The 18785-nt window shown below is 46.2% G+C and overlaps 1 protein-coding gene across 1 annotated transcript in view; it reads right to left on the reverse strand.

Annotated features, from left to right (window-relative positions):
• PCSK5 (proprotein convertase subtilisin/kexin type 5) overlaps positions 1-18428 on the reverse strand; it is a 320193-nt gene extending 301765 nt beyond the window's left edge. The window contains exon 1 of the mRNA XM_055119708.1: positions 17904-18428. Coding sequence (XP_054975683.1) covers positions 17904-18077 — 174 coding nt within the window. The 5' untranslated portion in view covers positions 18078-18428. The remainder of the gene's footprint in view (positions 1-17903) is intronic.
• Positions 18429-18785: the final 357 nt, after the last annotated feature.

Below are 18785 nucleotides of genomic sequence, written 5' to 3' on the forward strand. Positions count from 1 at the left end.
AAAACAGAATTCACTGTTTACATAGAGCTTTGGGGTCCTTTTCTTTCAACGCCTGCTGATTCCACACACAGAAACACAATACATGGGTCCATGATCTGGAATGCTCTGTGACCACTGCCCTTGCATTCACTCGGGGGCTCTCTCCACACATCCTTTCCCACTGCTCCCTCCGAGAGCCACCGGCCAGCGCCAGGGAGATGAACACTGCCCTCAGGCCTCAGGACCCCTGGAGTCCACAGGGAGACCATTCAGCACATGGATTAGCTGGGGCTCGGCTGTGGGGGTGCGTGATGACACAGCGGACTGTGTCCCCTGACTCTCACACTGAGAGTTCTTGAGGAAGCCAAAGCCAGGAAGAATGACCCTGTGAGGGTGCCAAGGTCGGTAACACTTCAAGATAAGGACCAGGCTGTCTCCCAGGAGGCCCTGACCTTTAGAACCCACACAAAGTGACTCACCACCCTAGGTCTCTGCTCAGACCATGCTCCGTAGCAGACTCGCACAGCCATCACCAAGCAGCCCCGCTGGCAATTCGTATCAAGACACCCCACACATTGCTAATTGGGCTTTGGAGCGAACAGGAAAATGTTTCTTTTCCTGTGTGTGATTTGCCTCCATGTCTTCTTGTTCATTTTAGACACATCACGTATGTTAAATGAACTGGGGTTCAACCAATATATGATTACTACAGAAGAACAATTCTTTTTTTTCTTTTTGGGTCACACCCAGCGATGCTCAGGGGTTACTCCTGGCTTTGCACTCAGGAATTTCTCCTGGTGGTGCTTGGGGGACCATATGGGATGCCGGGGATCAAACCCGGGTCGGCCGAGTGCAAGGCAAACGCCTTACCCACTGTGCTATCGCTCTGGCCCCCAGAAGAACAATTCTTAAGTCCACAATTAACTCTCTTCCCTCTGAGAATTTGGGGTACAGTCTGAGGAAAGAATAGAAAAATCTGAGAGCTTTCAGTACCTCCATTTCACCAATGGAGCAAGCTTTAGTCAAGAGTAACACCTGAGATGTTCCTTCAGGAAGAGAGAATTTCCAGAAGAGCACTGGGTCATGGGAGTTTTCCAGGTGGAAAGACTGGCAGAGAAATATAATACCAGGGTGAAGCAACAGGAAGGCCAATTTCACCAGGTTAAGGAACAGAACAGGACCAGCAGTGGAAAAAGTATTTTTGGACTTTCTCCTCGAAGGAAGAGGCCTTTAAAGTACAGAGAAGGGACCCATCAAACACAGTGGGTAAGGGAGCACGAACAGCACCCTCTGAGAAGATAAGCTAAACACAGTTATCTGTAAGTTTCTTCTCCAAAGCCAGTTTTTGCCTTGCTGTCCACTCAAAAGTCAACTTCTCTTCTTCCTTGCTAGGTAAACTTCATTTACACCAACAGTTTCCTGGGCCTCGGGACCCTGGCTTAGCTTTCTCCTCTGCATGAACACCCTTCCTCATGCAGTTGACTCCATCCTCCTCATTCAGATCTCTGCTCACATGTTAACTCCCCACCAATCAATCTAAGGGGGTTCCCCTACACTCCGTACCAATTTACTAGATTTCACTCTCAGCACTTACCATGTGAAATTATTTTATTTCTTCTCCTAATGCCTCATAAGTTCTCTCCTCACACTATAAAAGTTAGCAGATGCCTTCTTAAAGACAAGTATAGCAGTCCTGTGCCTATTAAAATGACAGATAAGCAGAGGTATTCACTTCGTGATAGCTTTCCAAATTCATTATCAAATTTTACCTATTAGTTTATAACATATTTTAGCTTGAACATGGCATTGTTGAAAGAAATTATCACACGCCATTTAAGGACACTCTCATAATTCTCAAAAGCAGTCACTCTCCATACCTTACCCCATCCAACCTCCCACCAGGCCAACCTTTCCAGCCCAATGCAACCAGGAATCTATTTTCCATCTCCACAGATTTAGTGACTGGTTTCCTTAGCATAATGTTTCCACAATTTCCACAATTCATCCATTGTAGCACATATGAAGTTCTTTGTTCCTTTCTAATACACGTTGTTTTATCACATGGGCACCTACCTTTTGTTTCTCCATCTGTCAGCTGGTCAACATTTGGCTCACTTCCACTTTTTGCTCTTATTAATAATACTGCTATGAATTTCTATCTGCAAGTTGAACAAATTCCTTCACGTCTCTTGGGTATGTATTTGGGAGTGGAATTGGTGGATCACATGACGATCCTAAGGCTAAGCCCTAGGGAACTAGCAAACTGCTTTCCAAAACAGTTTCACCACTTTTATTCCCACCAGCAATGCATGAGAGTTCCAATTCCTCCACATTCTTGTCAACACTTGCAATTATCTGCCTTTTTTGCTTCTAGTCATCCCAGAGAATATGAACTAGTATCTTATTGTGGTTTTAATGTGCATTTCCCGAATAACTAATGATGTTGACTGACTTTTCATTGTGCTTATTGGTCGTTTGCATACCTTCTTGAAAAAAATAACTGTTGAGACCTTGGGTGTCCAAGAGGCTAAGAGAGCAAAGACAAGGTCTGCTATGTGTGAAGCATGTAGTCTACACGGAGTCATATCCCCAGCCTATTTATCAGTATTGAGTACAGGAGTTCTTTCTAGAGTTCACACTATCTGATGAGAATACGAATCTCTCACCAGATACCCTACAAATATTTTCTGTATTTTATGGGTCATCCTTCACTATCTTGACATTTTTCAGTAAACATTTTCAAGTAAAACTAATCCTTTAAAGCTGATAAAATTTGGGACTAGCTCATGAGGGTGAGACAACTTACTGATAGGGCAGGACCTAGAGTGAAATTAAATCACCTGTTTTACAGCTTGGTACTGGAACAAAGGCAGAGCGGCAGACCAATGGAACAGGGTTGAATACTCTGACACATCCCCCCAAATACATGACCACCTAATCTTTGATAAGGGAGCAAAAAAGGCGAAGTGGAGCAAGGAAAGCATGTTTAACAAATTATGCTGGCAAAACTGGACAGCTACATGCAAAAAAATGGGCTTAGACCTCCACCTATCACCATGTACAAAAGTCAGATCAAAATGGATTAAGGACCTCAATATCAGACCAGAATCCCTAAGGTACATTGAAGACAAGGTCGGCAAAACCCTCCACGACATTGAAGCCAAAAGTATCATCAAAGCTGACACACCACTGGCCAAGCAAGTGAAAACAGAGATAAATAAATGGGACTATCTCAAACTAAGAAGCTTCTGCACCTCAAGAGAAACAGTGACCAAAGTACAAAGACAATCTACAGAATGGGAAAGGATATTTATGCAGTACCCATCCGATAAAGGGTTGATAACAAGGATATACAATGCACTGGTTGAACTCCACAAGAAGAAAACTGCCAACCCGATCAAAAAATGGGCTGATGAAATGAACAGAAACTTTTCCAAAGAAGAAATCAGAATGGCTCAGAGGCACATGAGAAAATGTTCCACATCACTAATCATCAGGGAGATGCAGATCAAAACAACAATGAGATATCATCTCACACCACAGAGACTGGCCCACATCCCAAAAAACAAAAGCAACCGGTGTTGGCGTGGATGTGGGGAGAAAGGGACTCTCCTTCACTGCTGGGGGAATGCCGACTGGTTCAGCCCTTTTGGAAAACAAGATGGACGATTCTCAAAAAGTTAGAAATTGAGCTCCCATTTGACCCAGCAATACCACTCCTGGGAATATATCCCGGAGAGGCAAAAAGGTATAGTAGAGATGGCATCTGTATTTCTATGTTCATTGCAGCACTGTTTACAATAGCCAGAATATGGAAAAAACCAGAGTGCCCCAAAACAGACGACTGGTTAAAGAAACTCTGGTACATCTACTCAATGGAATACTATGTAGCCGTCAGAAAACATGAAGTCATGAAATTTGCATATAAATGGATTAACATGGAAAGTATCACGTTGAGTGAAATGAGTCAGAAAGAAAGAGACAGACATAGAAAGATTGCACTCATATGTGGAATATAATGTAACTGAGAAGTACAAGTTGGCAATGATGCAACTTCTGGCAGATATCTCTCTGGACTTAGTTACTAAAATACAGAAACCCAAAACCGAGAGGCCGCTAAGTGTGGTCACTCGACCTCATAACTCTTCATCCTCAGCAATGGAAAACAAATTATCTAATGCTTCCTTTTCAGCAGGTCTGACTTTAGTGGAGAGACTCTCCAAACAATAATAGAGTTTTGTTGAAATATTGAATGCAATCAAAGTGAAAGTAAAGTGAAATTTATTAGTTACACAGGCAGGGGGGCTAAGGGTGGGGCGGCTAGGGGCATGGGGGGGGTTAGGGGGGTGGGGGTGCGGGGTGGAGCTATACTGGGATTCTTGGTGGTGGAATATGTGCACTGGTGAAGGGATGGGTATTCAAGCATTGTATAACTGAGATTTAAACCTGAAAACTTTGTAACTTTCCACATTGTGACTCAATAAAAAAAATTTTAAAAAATAAAATAAAATAAAAAAATAAATCACCTGTTTTAAACTTCAATCCTATTTACCAACCAGTCCAGAAGCAATGAAATCATCCTATGAAGAGTGTTTTAAAAACCAGCAATATTTGGTAAATTGGCTCATGAGCACTAACTAAACAGAACAATGCCCCTCAGCTAAAACAAATAAAGGTTTTGTCAGAAAGTTAATCAATTTTAAATGACCAATAATTTCATTTTCTCCAGGAAAAGTTTGAAAGTGACTAATGGCGTTACCCTCACACAGGAGGGGAGGAAAAGCAAGCATTAAATGCAAGTAAAATAGGTCCAGGATAAATAGTACTAAATTTTCAAACTTAGAGATACGCTTATGAGATTAAAGACTCTTAGGGTATCTTTTCTCTGTTCCGCATTCAAACCAGTGAGCACTGCCCAGCTTTATTTTCGTTGAAGAACTTCGACTACTGAAAATAAGGCACAAGCCTGGGAAAACTGATATGGAGAAAACTGGTATATTTTTACAGCTGGAGGAGCTTCTCAGAGTTGAAAAACAGCAGATCGTAAGCTCTTATTACAAAAATATCAGACCTTAAGTAGTTAGTACAAACAGATACAGATGTAGATGTAGAGAAAGATGCATAAATATAGGTTTTGTATCTATTCCCATACAGACTGGAAAAGGTATCAAGGAAGGACTTTCTTTAAATAAATGTTACCTAGATTTACATGGAGGAAAATGTAGGCAAAACTCTCCATTGCACTGATGCCAAAGGCATCTTTAAGGGTAAAACACCACTGACCAAGCAAGTGGAAACAAACATAAACAAAGGGGACTACATAAAACTAAGAAGCCTCTGCACCTCGAAACAGTCACTAAAATATAGAGAGAGCCACAGAATGGGCTAAAAATTGTTTACTCAATACCCATCACATAAGGGGTTAATATCCAGCATATACAAGGCAATAGTAGAACTCTACAAGAAAAAACCTCCAACCCCATCAAAAAAAATGGGGAGAAGATATGAACAGAAATTTCCTCAAAAAAAAGGAATACAAATGGCCAAAAGGCACATGAAAAAATGCTCTACATCACTAATCATCAGGAAGATACAAATCAAAACAACAATAAGATATCATTTCACACCACAGAGACGGGCATACATCAAAAAGAACAAGAAAAACTAGCTCTGGCGTGAATATGAGGATAAAGGGACTCTCTTTGTTGGCCTTTCTGAAAAACAGTGTGGGCATGCCTCAAAAATCTAAAAATCGAGCTTCGATATGACCCAGCAATACCACTTCTGGAAATATATCCCAGGGGTGCAAAAAAGCACAGTAGAAATGACATCTGCATCGGTATGTTCATTGCAGCATGAACACAAAAGCCAGAATCTGGAAACAACCCGAGTGCCTGAGAACAGATGACTGGTTAAAGAAACTCTGGTATATCTACACAATGGAATATTATGTAGCTGTTAGGAAAAATGAAGTAAAAAAATGTGCTTAAAAGTGGATGGACGTGGAGAGTGTCATGCTAAGCGAAATGAGTCAGAAAAAAAGAGGGACAGACATAAAATGACTGCACTCCTTTGTGGAGTATAGAATAACATGAGACTGACACCCAAGGACAGTACAGAAAAGGACCAGGAAGATTGCTCCACGGTTGGAAGCCTCCCGTATGAGCTGGAAGAGAAGGCAGCAGGGATAGAGAAGAGATCACTAAGTCAATGATGGTTGAAGGGATCCCTCAAGGTGGGAGATTTGTGCTGAAAGTTGATAAAGGACCAAACATGATGTCCTTTCAGTATCTGTATTGCAAACCATAATGCTCAAAAGTAGAGAGAGAGAGAGAGAGAGAGTAAGAAGAAAATTGTCGGCCACAATGCAGGGGGAGGGGTGGGGAGGGGTGGAAGAGAATCTGGGGACATTGGTGGTAGAGGGATGGGTGTTTGATCATCGTATGACTGAAACTCAAACATGAAAGCTTTGTAACTGTATCTCATGGTGATTCAATAAAATTAAATAAAATAATTTTTTAAATGTTACCTAGATTAATGCTGGCATTGTATTCACAGAGAAATATTTTTTAAAACACAATAAACCAATTATGAGTAACTCTGTAAATAGCCATGCTATAATGAAATTTTTAAAAAGAAGTAAAACCAATAAACCTCTTAGGTAACATAGAGAAGACAAAATTAGGACATTAAAACTTGGTGATACTAATCCTAAATTGGTAAGAAAATCAAATGCAAACAGGAATAGTCTAGTGTTACATACAGCAACTTAAAATTATATATCAAATAGAATACACATAGCATTCTATGAAAAAAATTTAAATCTATATCTATAAAGCATGAAAGTTCAACAAGAACAAATAAGCAACATATTCAGAACATAGTACCACTATAACCAAAAAAATAAACATAAAGAACAATATATGATAGATAAATAATTACGGGATAATGATTGCAATACAGAGATGGAAAGTGGGCCAGATGAAAACTTGAGGTACAAGTAAATACAAAATAGAATATAGGACATGTAATTTTAAAATCATCCTTAAACATTACTTTTTGGTTCCACATTCTCTCTTTGCACTCTTTCTCCTATATTCAGCATTCAACGCAATCTTTAGTTTTTTAATCAAACATGGGATGACACATTTGGGAGTTGAAATCAATCACTCATGTGTCTGCCTTTATCCCTTCAGTTGACACAAGACCAGCAGTGCAAATAATAGCACACCAATGTGTAAAGGAGAGATAATACCCAAATTTCTCCAAGGATTGCTGAAGTATGGGGCAAACCTCATGTTTCTCTGCCCAATGGGAGAACCAGCACAAATAACTTGGAATTCTCATCTAATCCAAGCTGGTAGCACTTCCAATATCTCTGCATCATGTTCTCTAAACTTGAACCCACACACTCGTTCTCCTTTCTCTGTTTGATCAGTTTACTACTGGCAACTTTCAAATCTTGAATCATGCAGAACAGCTCTAACTTGGAGCTTACAAGAAAAAAATAATGCCTTTGAAAACTCCCAACTTTTCATTTCTGTTCTTATCAAATAGGTGCTCCGTGCTTAGATTGCAATTGCAATCCCAATACTGTCCAATTTCTCTATGGCTTGCCAGTCCCAATTTGGCCCTACCACCTCCCTGAGAGCCTGGCTACTGTGGCCAATCATTTCAAAGATGGTGCCCTTGAAAATCAGGAACGATTCACCCCCCTGCTCCACTTCCAGCTTCCTGAGAAAGGTCTCTCTTCCCCATCCTTCTCGGGTTGGCAAACCCTTTATGGCCTGTTTCATTCTTTCTAACTTCAAGTCCCTGAACCTCAGTGATAAAACAATATGGAGTGTCTCATTTTCAAACTCATTCGTTTAACCACTAAAGAGTTATGACTAAGCTCAAGCAACAAAGAGCCTCAGGCTATTTGATAATTCCCTCCATGGTACTCAATGCTGATACACACCTGAATTTCCTAAAAATATTTCAAAAGATTTGAGTACTCAGATGTTAATTCTGTCAAGTCCTTCATATCCACCCCCATCAGTTTGCAGGTGCCCTTGACTTCTGAAGCAATAGCAAGATCTAGATTATTCTCTATGCAAGTTCCCTTCCTTTCTCCCCACCCTGGACTAACACCCCTGAATCTCCACTCACACTCATGTCTCCAGGCACCAGTATTCCTCTTCCTATGCAAAACTATCTCATCCCTGCATCAGTCCTTTTACGCTTCCTCTCCCAGGTGTCCACTGGGCTTCTAAGCCTCCCACACCAGCTGCCCAGAACTGAAGACACAAACAGGAATGAGGCCCTGGCATGCTTTGACTCTAAGCTTCCCAGTTCATGGAAGGACAGATGTGCAATTACACACACACACACACACACACACACACACACATGCATGCACACAAACATACCACAATAGGGTGAACATACCACACCATTTCTCTTTCAAACACAGATGTGTTTGAAAGTAAAAGAGATACTGTATGTGTATGCAAATGAGAGAGAGAGAGAGAGAGAAAGAGAGAGAGATGTTCACTTGCAATAGCACCCACATTGCAAATGAGGCTCATCAGGGCTTTGAGTTCAATTCCCAGCATCATCCAACATGCAAAAGTGGTGTGAGCCCAGTGGATCTGTTTGCGATCTCTGGCAACACCACAAAGTGTGCCAAGCCTTGGTCACACTTCACACCATAACCAAGTATGCCACCTGCAGTAATCTCTGCTACCTTAAGATACGGGAGCATTACAGTCAAGTGTTTGCAGGCAAGTGTGTGAGACTTCCTACCACTGAGACAATGACCACAACAAGGGGAAGAAGGCAGAAATTCTCTTCCGACTGTTTACATACATGATACTCAGTGGAAATGAAATAATTTACATAGGCATAAACCTGGGCCAAACCTAGCAAAAGATGATGCATGATCACAGTAATTATAACATAGCACAATGCCTTCAATTATGCAACTATTCTAATTGGCCTAATATGATTTACCAACATCGGGGAAAACACTACCTAATGTTAAGAGGTATCAGCAGAATGAAAACAAAATACAGAAATTAAGTTTAACTCGCTTTAAAAAGCAACAACAAAACAATATGGACATTGATGAAGTGTGAAGTATAAACAAGTACCTTTTCCAATACTTTCAACTAACCCTCACAAAAACAGTCTATCAGAGAAATATCATTAGGGTTTTTCACACAGAAATAAATAGAGTAGTGTCCCCAGCTGGGAAGTAGCCATGTTGGGATTCAAATTTTTTATTTCTTGGTCTACAGTCCTAACTCCCCCCATATATTGATAAGAAAGAGACAAAGAGTGAATCAGGTAGAAAGGCAGATATGAAGTAAAAACGTACTTCTAGGCACTTGCAACTTACTGCCCCTTTCTTCCCTCTATCCATCAATCAAGCACATCACCAAAGGCTATAAAATTTCATCACCCAAAAGGTGAAGCCACGTTTGTTTCAGGTGTCTTGTCCTTAGCCTGTCTTCACAACATCTCTCACTACTGTGTACCTCTGTGTATTGAGAGATACAAGTATCTCTCACTACTGTGTACCAGGCATACCTTCTTCTTTCTCTAGTTTCCTTCTTTCACTCTCTCCTCCAGGCTCTTTATGTACTTCATACACTCCCTTATTCCTCAGTCCAAAATGCAACAAGTCCTTAAGCCTCCCTCTCTCTAGGTGCCTCTTATCACCACTAAATGCTTCACAGGATTCAATGTGTGACTTAAAAATTCACATTGGAATCCTACGAGGTTCACAGAATCCTTCGAGAGTCTTTCACTGGTACTGGGAAATGTACACAGGTGGAAGGAGTGGGGCTGGCGTACTATATGGCTGAAATCAATGATGAACAGCTCTGTTAGGGTCTATTTCACAGTGATTCAATAAAAAAGTTTTTTAAAAAATTTTAAGTCATTGTTCTTGGATGAGAGGGCCAGTTTTTGCTTCTTACCCAGTCTCTACTTTCTTCTGCCCCTCCTTCTCTAAAAACACTAAGGCTAAACCTATCATTTTGTTCCCTCAAAAGGTCCTGCATGTTGTCCCAATCCTATAAAGCCCACCACTATATATAAGCATGCAACTGGCCTTACCTCCTCCCTCCTACTTATCCTCAACATCCACTAAGACATCAAGCGATATTGACTCCATCTCTGCAGGCTTTTGCAAGTTTATTCATTTTCACTTGTAGCTTTTTATCTCGGTACCAATAACCTGTAGCAGATTATTGTCCACCTTCAGTTCATCATACACATCACTCCCAGCAGTTCCCCCAGGCAGGTTTGGCCATGCCTGTTGTGCTCTAATTCCATCAATGCTTGCCCTACTCAATGACAGTTGTGAGTGAAATTGTCCTAGTGTCTTAAATATGACATGGGTCTACCTAAGGGGTCTCCCTGTGTTTGTTGATGTGATAAATTGTTTATCCGGTTGGCCGCCCTGAAAAGGTCAACTGTCTCCCTCACTTTATGTATGAATATACAATCCACTCTGACTTGCCAAAATATTACAACCCCGATAGAAAAAGGGTTGCCCAAATGACTGAGCATATGACTCAGGATGACTGGAGCCTTTTTAAAGGGTTTCATTTCAAAACTGGGGAAACAGTAAGAGAAATAATAAGACACCTATGATCTTTGCTGCTTCATGATACCACTCTTCACTTTAAGAGTGAAGCTAATACAGGAAAAACATTGATCTACATGATACTGCCTGACTTTTCAGTTGAACAAATTTATAGATTACTTATACAAAACCTTGTAGCAATGATGCATTTCTGGACTCATAATTCTTCATATAAGAAAAGTAATAATACAGGGGCAAAAAGATAGTACAGTGGGCTGGGCATTTGCCTTGTACACTCTCAACACAGGTTTGGTCCCTGCCACCCAATATGGTCCCCTAAACCCTATCTGGAGTGACCTCTGAGTGCAGAACCAGGAGGAAGCCCTAAGTAACACCATGCGTGGCCTAAAAAACAAAAGGAAAAAGAAAAGTACAATAGCCAATGAGCCATTATATACACACCTCTGCATAGATCAAGGACAACACCCACATAATCAAATTCATTAAAAATACATACAACAACAGCAAAAGCCTGGATGCCCCAACTAATGTCCACAGGTCAGGACAGACTTTTGCCGTAAAGGCAGCACGGGAAGTACAAATCAGGCAAGACCTGGCAGCAAGCACAGATTTAGCTTCTGTTTTCCAAACTGTACATAGAGGCATGTGGCTTGTTTAAACTAACAGATTCCCTATCTCTGCACCAGCATATGCATTCATCTCAGTCAAGAGAGAAAAGCTGAGTTCCACACATGCATTTGAGACAGTCCCACCAATGCTTCCTAGTGACCTACCTCCAGCTGAGCGTCACTCCCCACTACCGTCTACAATCATGGTGGAGTGAAAGTTATAAGACCATGTTTTGATTCTTTATAGATTAACAATCTTGCATCCTCAGGTGTGACATCCTTCATAAACCAAAACTGTCCAGCTAGGAGAACCTTGGCTGATGTGTGGAACAAACACTCAGTACAGTTAACTCTCCAGGGTCGAGTGGGAAAGTGGGAACTCGGCAGAGTCAAGGACACTGACTCCTCCCCCACCAGTCTTACTCAGTCACCAGTATCAGTCCCACAATCCCCAGGAAAATCACAAATTAGTCCGTATTAAACACAATCTTGTCTTACTTTCCCATGAGCAGCGTAGCCTGCACACTCCAGACCTTTACAGATCCTAGAACACTTACTGTGGCCTTATTTTATGTCAAGATCCATGTTCACTTGATTTGAGAGCAACCTGGAAGTGAGCAAAGCAGACATGACAGTCTCGGGTTTGAAAAAAAGGCCCAGGAGAATGGGTTCGTTAACAAAAGGAGAAAACCGTGGAGCTTCACTCAAATGCTGACACCTTCTATGACTGCTTCTTTTTCTGTCTCACTTTCCTCCCACTACTAGCCGAAACGAAAGCATATACGGCACTGACCCTTCCTTCTTGGTCCCTGAAGACAGACCTATGCTGCAACTAGTAAGGATGCTGTGTGAGTGATTTCACTCTAAGCTGTGCAAACTCACCATGCATAAAAACAAAACATGAATATACGCATACACATACTCGCATATACCTAAAGGGCTTCTAGACTGCATTTTTAATTCACTGTTAACCAAGCAGAAAGCCTTAGTCAGCTTCATCGTTTTTTATTTTTTTTTAATCCAACCTGAATTAACCAAGTGATAAGGTCCCAGAGGCAGAGGCAGACAGAGGCCTGGAGAGAACAGACGCCTTGGAGGGAACCCAGACAGGACTCCACAGAACAACACAAAGACCCCTCCCTGCCCAGGGGACGTTTCTGGGTGAGGACTCCCTCCCTTGCGCAGAGTCAGACAGGGCTGGAGATTTTCCCAGCATACTACCCTGCTTCTCTGGCTGATCTTCAAGGTTAGGACCTCTAGTATTAAGCTTATGAAAGATAGCAATAAGGCAAATTCAGCTGCCTCTGGGCCCACAAAAGTGTAGTTTTGGTTTCAAATAAATCCCCAAAGTCCCAATGGTCACATACAAGCCATTCCTCGTCTATGAGGTTAATGCAACAGACTCACCAGTATCAGGCCAAGAAATCTGAATGGCTTTTTCCAGTAAAGACTCCCCTGCTCAGAGAACTATGCATGAGAGAGTGGAGAGCAGAGGTCAAGACGGAGGTTCTTAGGCATGAAGATATGCTTTGTGTCAAACCAGATACATCACAGAGGGATCAACCTTAGACCACACATCAATTTGCTTTTCCATTTACAAAATGCCTAAGAATGTACTAGGGCAGTCTCTTTCACACCCACAGAACCCAGGCACTCAGACCAGCCAGATTTACCGTTTCCATGCCAATGGTAAGCACCCAGAAGTCACGCCACGCCTTTTTTTAAGGCGCTATGATTTACAAAGTTATTCATAATTGAGTTTCAGGCATAAACTGTTCCAATACCGATCCCATCACCAGAACTCATTCTTCACTCTGTCTGAACACTTTAACATTCCCTATTACTCACAGGTCGAAATTAGCCATCAGAGTGGGAAGCCTTCAGGACATTTTGAACAAGGGTTCCTCCTGCCAAAGCTGCTTCTCACTTTCCTCACTTGACTACATTCGGAATTAAAATATAGATTGGAATATGAGCTAACACAATGCACCAAGGTACGATGCTGTATAAATCGCCAATCTTCAGTTGTTCTTCTTCCTTCTCTCTGCAGAAATGTTCCCCTATACCAGGTAATAAATGGCTTCATGGATCAAGGAAGGAAGGCCCTGCCATGGGAAATCAGCTAGAATCCAACAGAAACTATTTTAAAACCATTTTAAATTGTTAGTTGAAATGGAAAACCATTTTCCCTGTCTTAAAAGCTCTGATTTAGCTCTTTTTACTCAGTCATCAAAAATTTATTTTCCTGATCTTCACATTTTGCATCTTCCATTATAAAAACGTCTTCCTTTCTCCTTACCTAGTCTGATTTGAGATTCAGATTCAAAGAACTTCCACTGCAAGCCTATGTGCTGAGCATCGCCTAGTCAGCTCGCTCTGGGAGAATTGAGATGGAGATTTATCATTTTACAGATGAAGGAACAGGGGCTCCATTAAGTTCAGTGACATTCCTGCTTCCACAGACCTTGCATCTGACTCGAGTCCATGCTTTCAATGGCAACTCCAGGTAAGAGACACCCACAATACTGTTTGCATCTGACTTTACCCTTCTGAAGTTTTGCTCAAAAATCCCTTACAAGGTGTGGGTTGGGAGTTTTGCTCCTATATCTCAACTTGGGATCAAGGATTGATTATACACCACTCTCAGTAGGGAGAACACAACTAATGTGTAGAAGAGAGCTTCTTCTGGTCCAAGTCACCAGGAACAGTTTTCTCCTGCTTTGCAGAGGAATTCATTGAAAGGTTTACATTACTGTGTCAGGTCACATTTCTTAACATCACTTCCAGATTCTACCCACCACACTCAAAGTTGGTGAAAATGCATTGTGAAGGATGAGGGGTGAGTCTTCTTCTACTCCCACACCTGCCCAGCCAGATACTAATGAACAGGATCAGGTCTTAGAGGAGGAAAGCCAGGCACCCTACAACTGACAATAGTATCAAGCAAACTAGAGAAGATGCTGATTGGTTTATCATTTTAGAACATCAAAGCATAATCATTCACACACACACACACAATAACCATGAAAACCTTTCCAAACAAAATGCTACCTTTATAACTAACCCAAAACAAGAAAACTCTTCCCCCAAAGGGAGCCCTGGTTCCCTGCAAAGGAGTCAAATAGCTCTTCCACCTATCTGGTTGCTTCCCTGTTCTCCTGTTCCCTTGCACACCTTATCTTTCATGAACAGAAGCAGCACCGGCATGCCTGCATTTTCCTGGAGAAACCTCCAAACGTTGCCACTTAAAATTCTGCAGTCAAAATACTACCCTGGCAAAAATTCACCAGCTCAGTCACCTAAAATATTTTTCTTGAGGGCATCAAAAATGCATCAAGTGACTTCAGTATTCACTAACGGGTCTCAGCTCCAACAAGTGCTACATGCAATGGGGTGCTGAGGGCAGATGGCCGAAAGCAGGGAACATTGCAGGGACATTAGGAGATGAGTTACTGCCCTCAACTGAACCACAGCTGGTTTAGTGTCAGAGACAAAACACAACAACCAGGTGGCTAGAAGCCTTAAAAGGACAGAGAAGTAAAGTGGGAGTAAAAAATGCCTTTTGCCCTCACAGTGCAAGGATAATTGCAAGTGTGAATTCAACTTGGCAGTCCCCCCAAACACTCAGCCCCCCATTCCCAAAAAAGAAGTAAAATAAACAAACAAAACCACAGCTGCTTTGATCTACAGAGGAAAGGCTTTACAGTAGAACAGCTTTACAGTAGATCCTTTTACACTGGTTATGGCCCATCAGTTCAAGAGGTCCTCTGTAATCCCTGTCAGAACCTTATTTCCTCTTTGGCATTGTAAAAAACCACAATGCAGTTTGGTGTTTCTAGTATACAAACTTTGTTCCTATCACTTCTTAAGGGAAAATTCGCCAGGTTTCATTTGAAGGGCCTATGTAAAAAGTACTTTGAGACTGAGCAAATGCTGGCTCCAAAGTGAGTGACAACTTCTCCCTCAGCCTGCAAGGTTGCTGCAGGATCTAAGTTCTATTTGCTGAGTTTGTTTAGAAACAGCTCTCTGTCCCCAAAAGCACGTGGAGGCTCAGACTCAGATGTCCCAGGTCTGTCTGAAGCATATCTGTGGATCAGACTTGCCCTCTCCTTCCAGTCCACTGAGCTATTAAATCTGCTTTCTAGAAAATGGGACTTTTCCTTTCTCCTTCCTTTCTTTTTTCTAAATTTTAATCTTTTTTTTTATTTTATCGAACCACTGTGAGATAGTTACAGGCTTTCATGTTTGGGTTACAATCTCACAATGATAAAACACCCATCCCTCCACCAGTGCACATTCCCCACCACCAATATCCCAGGTATACCCCCCTTTCCCACTCTCCCCCTGCCTCCATGACTGACAATATTCCCCATACTGTCTCTCTATTTTTGGGCATTATGGCTTGCAACACAGACATGAGAGCGAGGTCATCAGATTTGGTCCGTTATCTACTTTCAGCACACATCTCCCATCCCAACTGGGTCCTCCAGCCATCATTTTCTAAGTGATCCCTTCTCTATTCCATCTGCCTTCTCCCCTCCACTCGTGAAGCAGTCTCCCAGCTACGGGGCAATCCTCCTGGCCCTTGTATCTACTGTCCTTGGGTGTCAGCCTCATGTGATGTTATTCTATACTCCACCAATGAGTCCAGTCCTCCTATGTCTTTCCCTCTATTTTTCTGACTCATTTTACTTAGCATGATACTCTCCGTGTCTATCCACTTATAAGCAAATTTCATGATTTCATCTCGCCTAACAGCTGCATAGTATTTCATTGTGTAGATGTACCAAAGTTTCTTTAACCAGTCATGTGTTTTAGGGCACTTGGGTTGTTTCCAGATTTTGGCTATTGTGAACAGTGCTGCAATGGACATAAGGTACAGATGTCGTTTCTACTGTGCTTTTTTGTCCTTTCCCCTTCCTTTGTCCCTGGAGAAGAGGCAGTTCCTGGAAAGACCAGCTCTCTGCTCCTACATCACACGGATTGGGACCACACTCCCAGGTTCCACAAGCACTGCCAGGCAGACTGGATGCAGGTGGAGGTCTCCAGTTGTGTTGACTGGGAAGGGAAACCCACCCCCCCACAGTCATTCTGTAGGTCATGAAGGAAAGCCTGGGGCTGGGAGGCCCTTTCTCTTTCATGAGTGCCAGGCAGCTAGGAAAGACTGGACAGTGACTGGACCTGAGCCGCCTCTGGGAGGGCCTGGGGTCAACTCCCACCTCCTCTCAGCCTGGCCCTCCTTGCTTCCCAGGCGCAGCACCTGCGGGACCCTCACCTACAGGGCTTCTGCAGATGGCCTCAGGCAGGCAAGAGAGAGGCTTCTCCCCACCCCTCCTTCAAGTTAAGAGGTGGGAATGGACGGCTCCCCGCCCCACCTCCCCACCCCCCCTCGGTCTCTGCCCTCCCAGGGCAGGTCCCAACGGTCACTGTGGGACCACCTCAAAGTGCAAGACTCAGTGATCACGAGTCTCACACCTCCGGCTCCTCCTGAAATGGGGTGGAAGCGCCCGCAGGCAGGTTCCCCAGGCACTGAGGCACAAAGCCAGGGGCAACCCTCGGAAGAGGACCCTCCCGAGCTTTCCCTGCGCCTTCCCTGCGCCTTCCCTGCGCCTTCCCTGCGCCTTCCCTGCGCCTTCCCTGCGCCTTCCCTGCGCCTTCCCTGCGCCTTCCCTGCGCCCGCCCTGCCTCATCCCTAGCCACTGGGCTGGGGGAATCCAGCAGAGCTCCCTGTGCTTCTGAGGGATCCCTGGCCCCGGTCCCGGTCCCGCGCAGTGAGGAGACCTGGCCCAGCCGGCCGGGGGCACATCCAGGGGTGCAGCTCTTCCAAAGATCCCCACAACTCCTCCTCCTGACGCCAGGCATATCCCCACAAGGCACCTCGGCCGGACACCCTCGACCCCGCTTAACGGTGCCTGTGGTACACCCGAGTCCCCGAGCCGCGGGGCTCGGCGCGACCCTGGAACGCACGTGTCGGAGGCGAGCCGGGTGGCTTCTTCCCGGGCCCCGCAGATCACCCCCTCAGAGTTCCACACTCGCCCTCGACTCCCCCTCCCCGATCCCCGCTGGGGTACGCGCCAGGCAGCGACAGGCAGCGAGGTCACCCCGAAACGCAACGCGGCGTCCACGCCTGGCTCAGCCTCCCCCCAGCCCCGACCCGGCTTGCACAACTCTGGTCCCAACTCTGGTCCCAGCGTCGGTCCCTGATCCGAACCCAACTCCAGCGGTCCCCGCTGCCGTCTCCAACCCCACTGAAGCATCCCGCTCGGGTCGCGGCTTCTCCGGGCTCCCAGCCTCGCACGCCCTCACCGATCCCGGCTCCCGGCCCGGCCCCACTCCCCGCGCCCGCCGCACCCGCGAGGAAACTTCTCGGGGGGCCGCGCCGAGCCCCAGGCAGGGGTCCCCCCTCCGAGCCAGCCGCAGGCGCGCGCTTCAGCCCCTCCGACAAAAGGGCTCGGGCGGCCGCTGCGCCCCGACCTCCCGCGCCCCCGGGCCGCGCGCTCCGCAGCCCCCTCCCCGGACCCCGCGGGGACCCCGCAGCCCTCGTGGCGGGCACCCGGGCGCAAACAAACACCAAGAAACAAAAAGTAAAGCAGGGACCCCAGGAGGAACTTCGGGGGAGGGAGAGAGGGGAGGAGAAGGGGAGAGGGGGAGTCGGGGCGGCAGCTGCAGGAGCACATCTGGCGGAGGGGGAGGGGGCGGCGCGGAGTCGGGGGTCTTACCTGTCCGAGGTTGACGAAGCCGTACTTGCTGGCGATGCGGTTGGCCTCGGGGAAGCCGCCGGCGATCTTGAGCGCCCAGTGGTTGGTGTAGACGCGCGCGCGGGCCGCGGGGAGCAGGCAGCCCCCGACGAGCGCCAGCACGCACAGCAGGTCCAGGCGGCCGGCGCTGCCCATGGCCCCGGCCCGCGCCCCCGCCGCGCCCCCGCCCCCGCCGCCGCCCGCGCCGCCAACTAACTTCTCGGCCTGGCGCCCCGCGCCGCCTCCCGCGCCCCTCGCGGCGCTCCGGGCCCCCGCGGGCGCCTAGAGCATCCCGCGCCCACGGCCCGCGGCCCGCGCCCGCACCCGCACCCGCGCCCGCACCCGCACCCGCACCCGCGGGGCGCGCGCCCACGGCGGCCGGCCCCGGCACTCTGAGCGGCGGGCGGCGGGCGGGCGCCCCTGCGCGGCCCCAGCTCCCTCGTTTGCTCGCTCCGCTCAGCCCCGGCGCGCGGCCACCTCGAGTGGCCCGGCTGCCGCCCCGCGCCGCTTAAACGGGCCCCGCGCGCGCCCCGCCCCGCCCGCCCCGCGCCCGCCCCGCGCCCCGCCCCGCGCCCCGCCCCCGCGCCGCCCGCCGCCCGCAGCGCCGCCGCCGGCCAGCCCCGCGGTCCTAGCGCCGCGCGCCTCGCCGCCGCCGGGGTCCCTCGGAGGGCTCCGACCTCCCTCCCCTCCCCCGGCATCCCTTCTAGTGTCCTCAGAGACTGGAGATGCGCGGGCCGGTGGGAGCCCAGCTCCCCGGGAGGAAGATCCTCCTCGGGAAAGCCTCCCCCGACTGCTAAGTAGCGAAGCGGGTCCACTCGTGAGGATGGGCGAGTGGAGAGCCCGGGGTCCTCACTTCTCCCTGCC

This window comes from Sorex araneus, chromosome 1 (assembly GCF_027595985.1).
Source record: "Sorex araneus isolate mSorAra2 chromosome 1, mSorAra2.pri, whole genome shotgun sequence".
NCBI classification, from domain to species: Eukaryota; Metazoa; Chordata; class Mammalia; order Eulipotyphla; family Soricidae; genus Sorex; species Sorex araneus.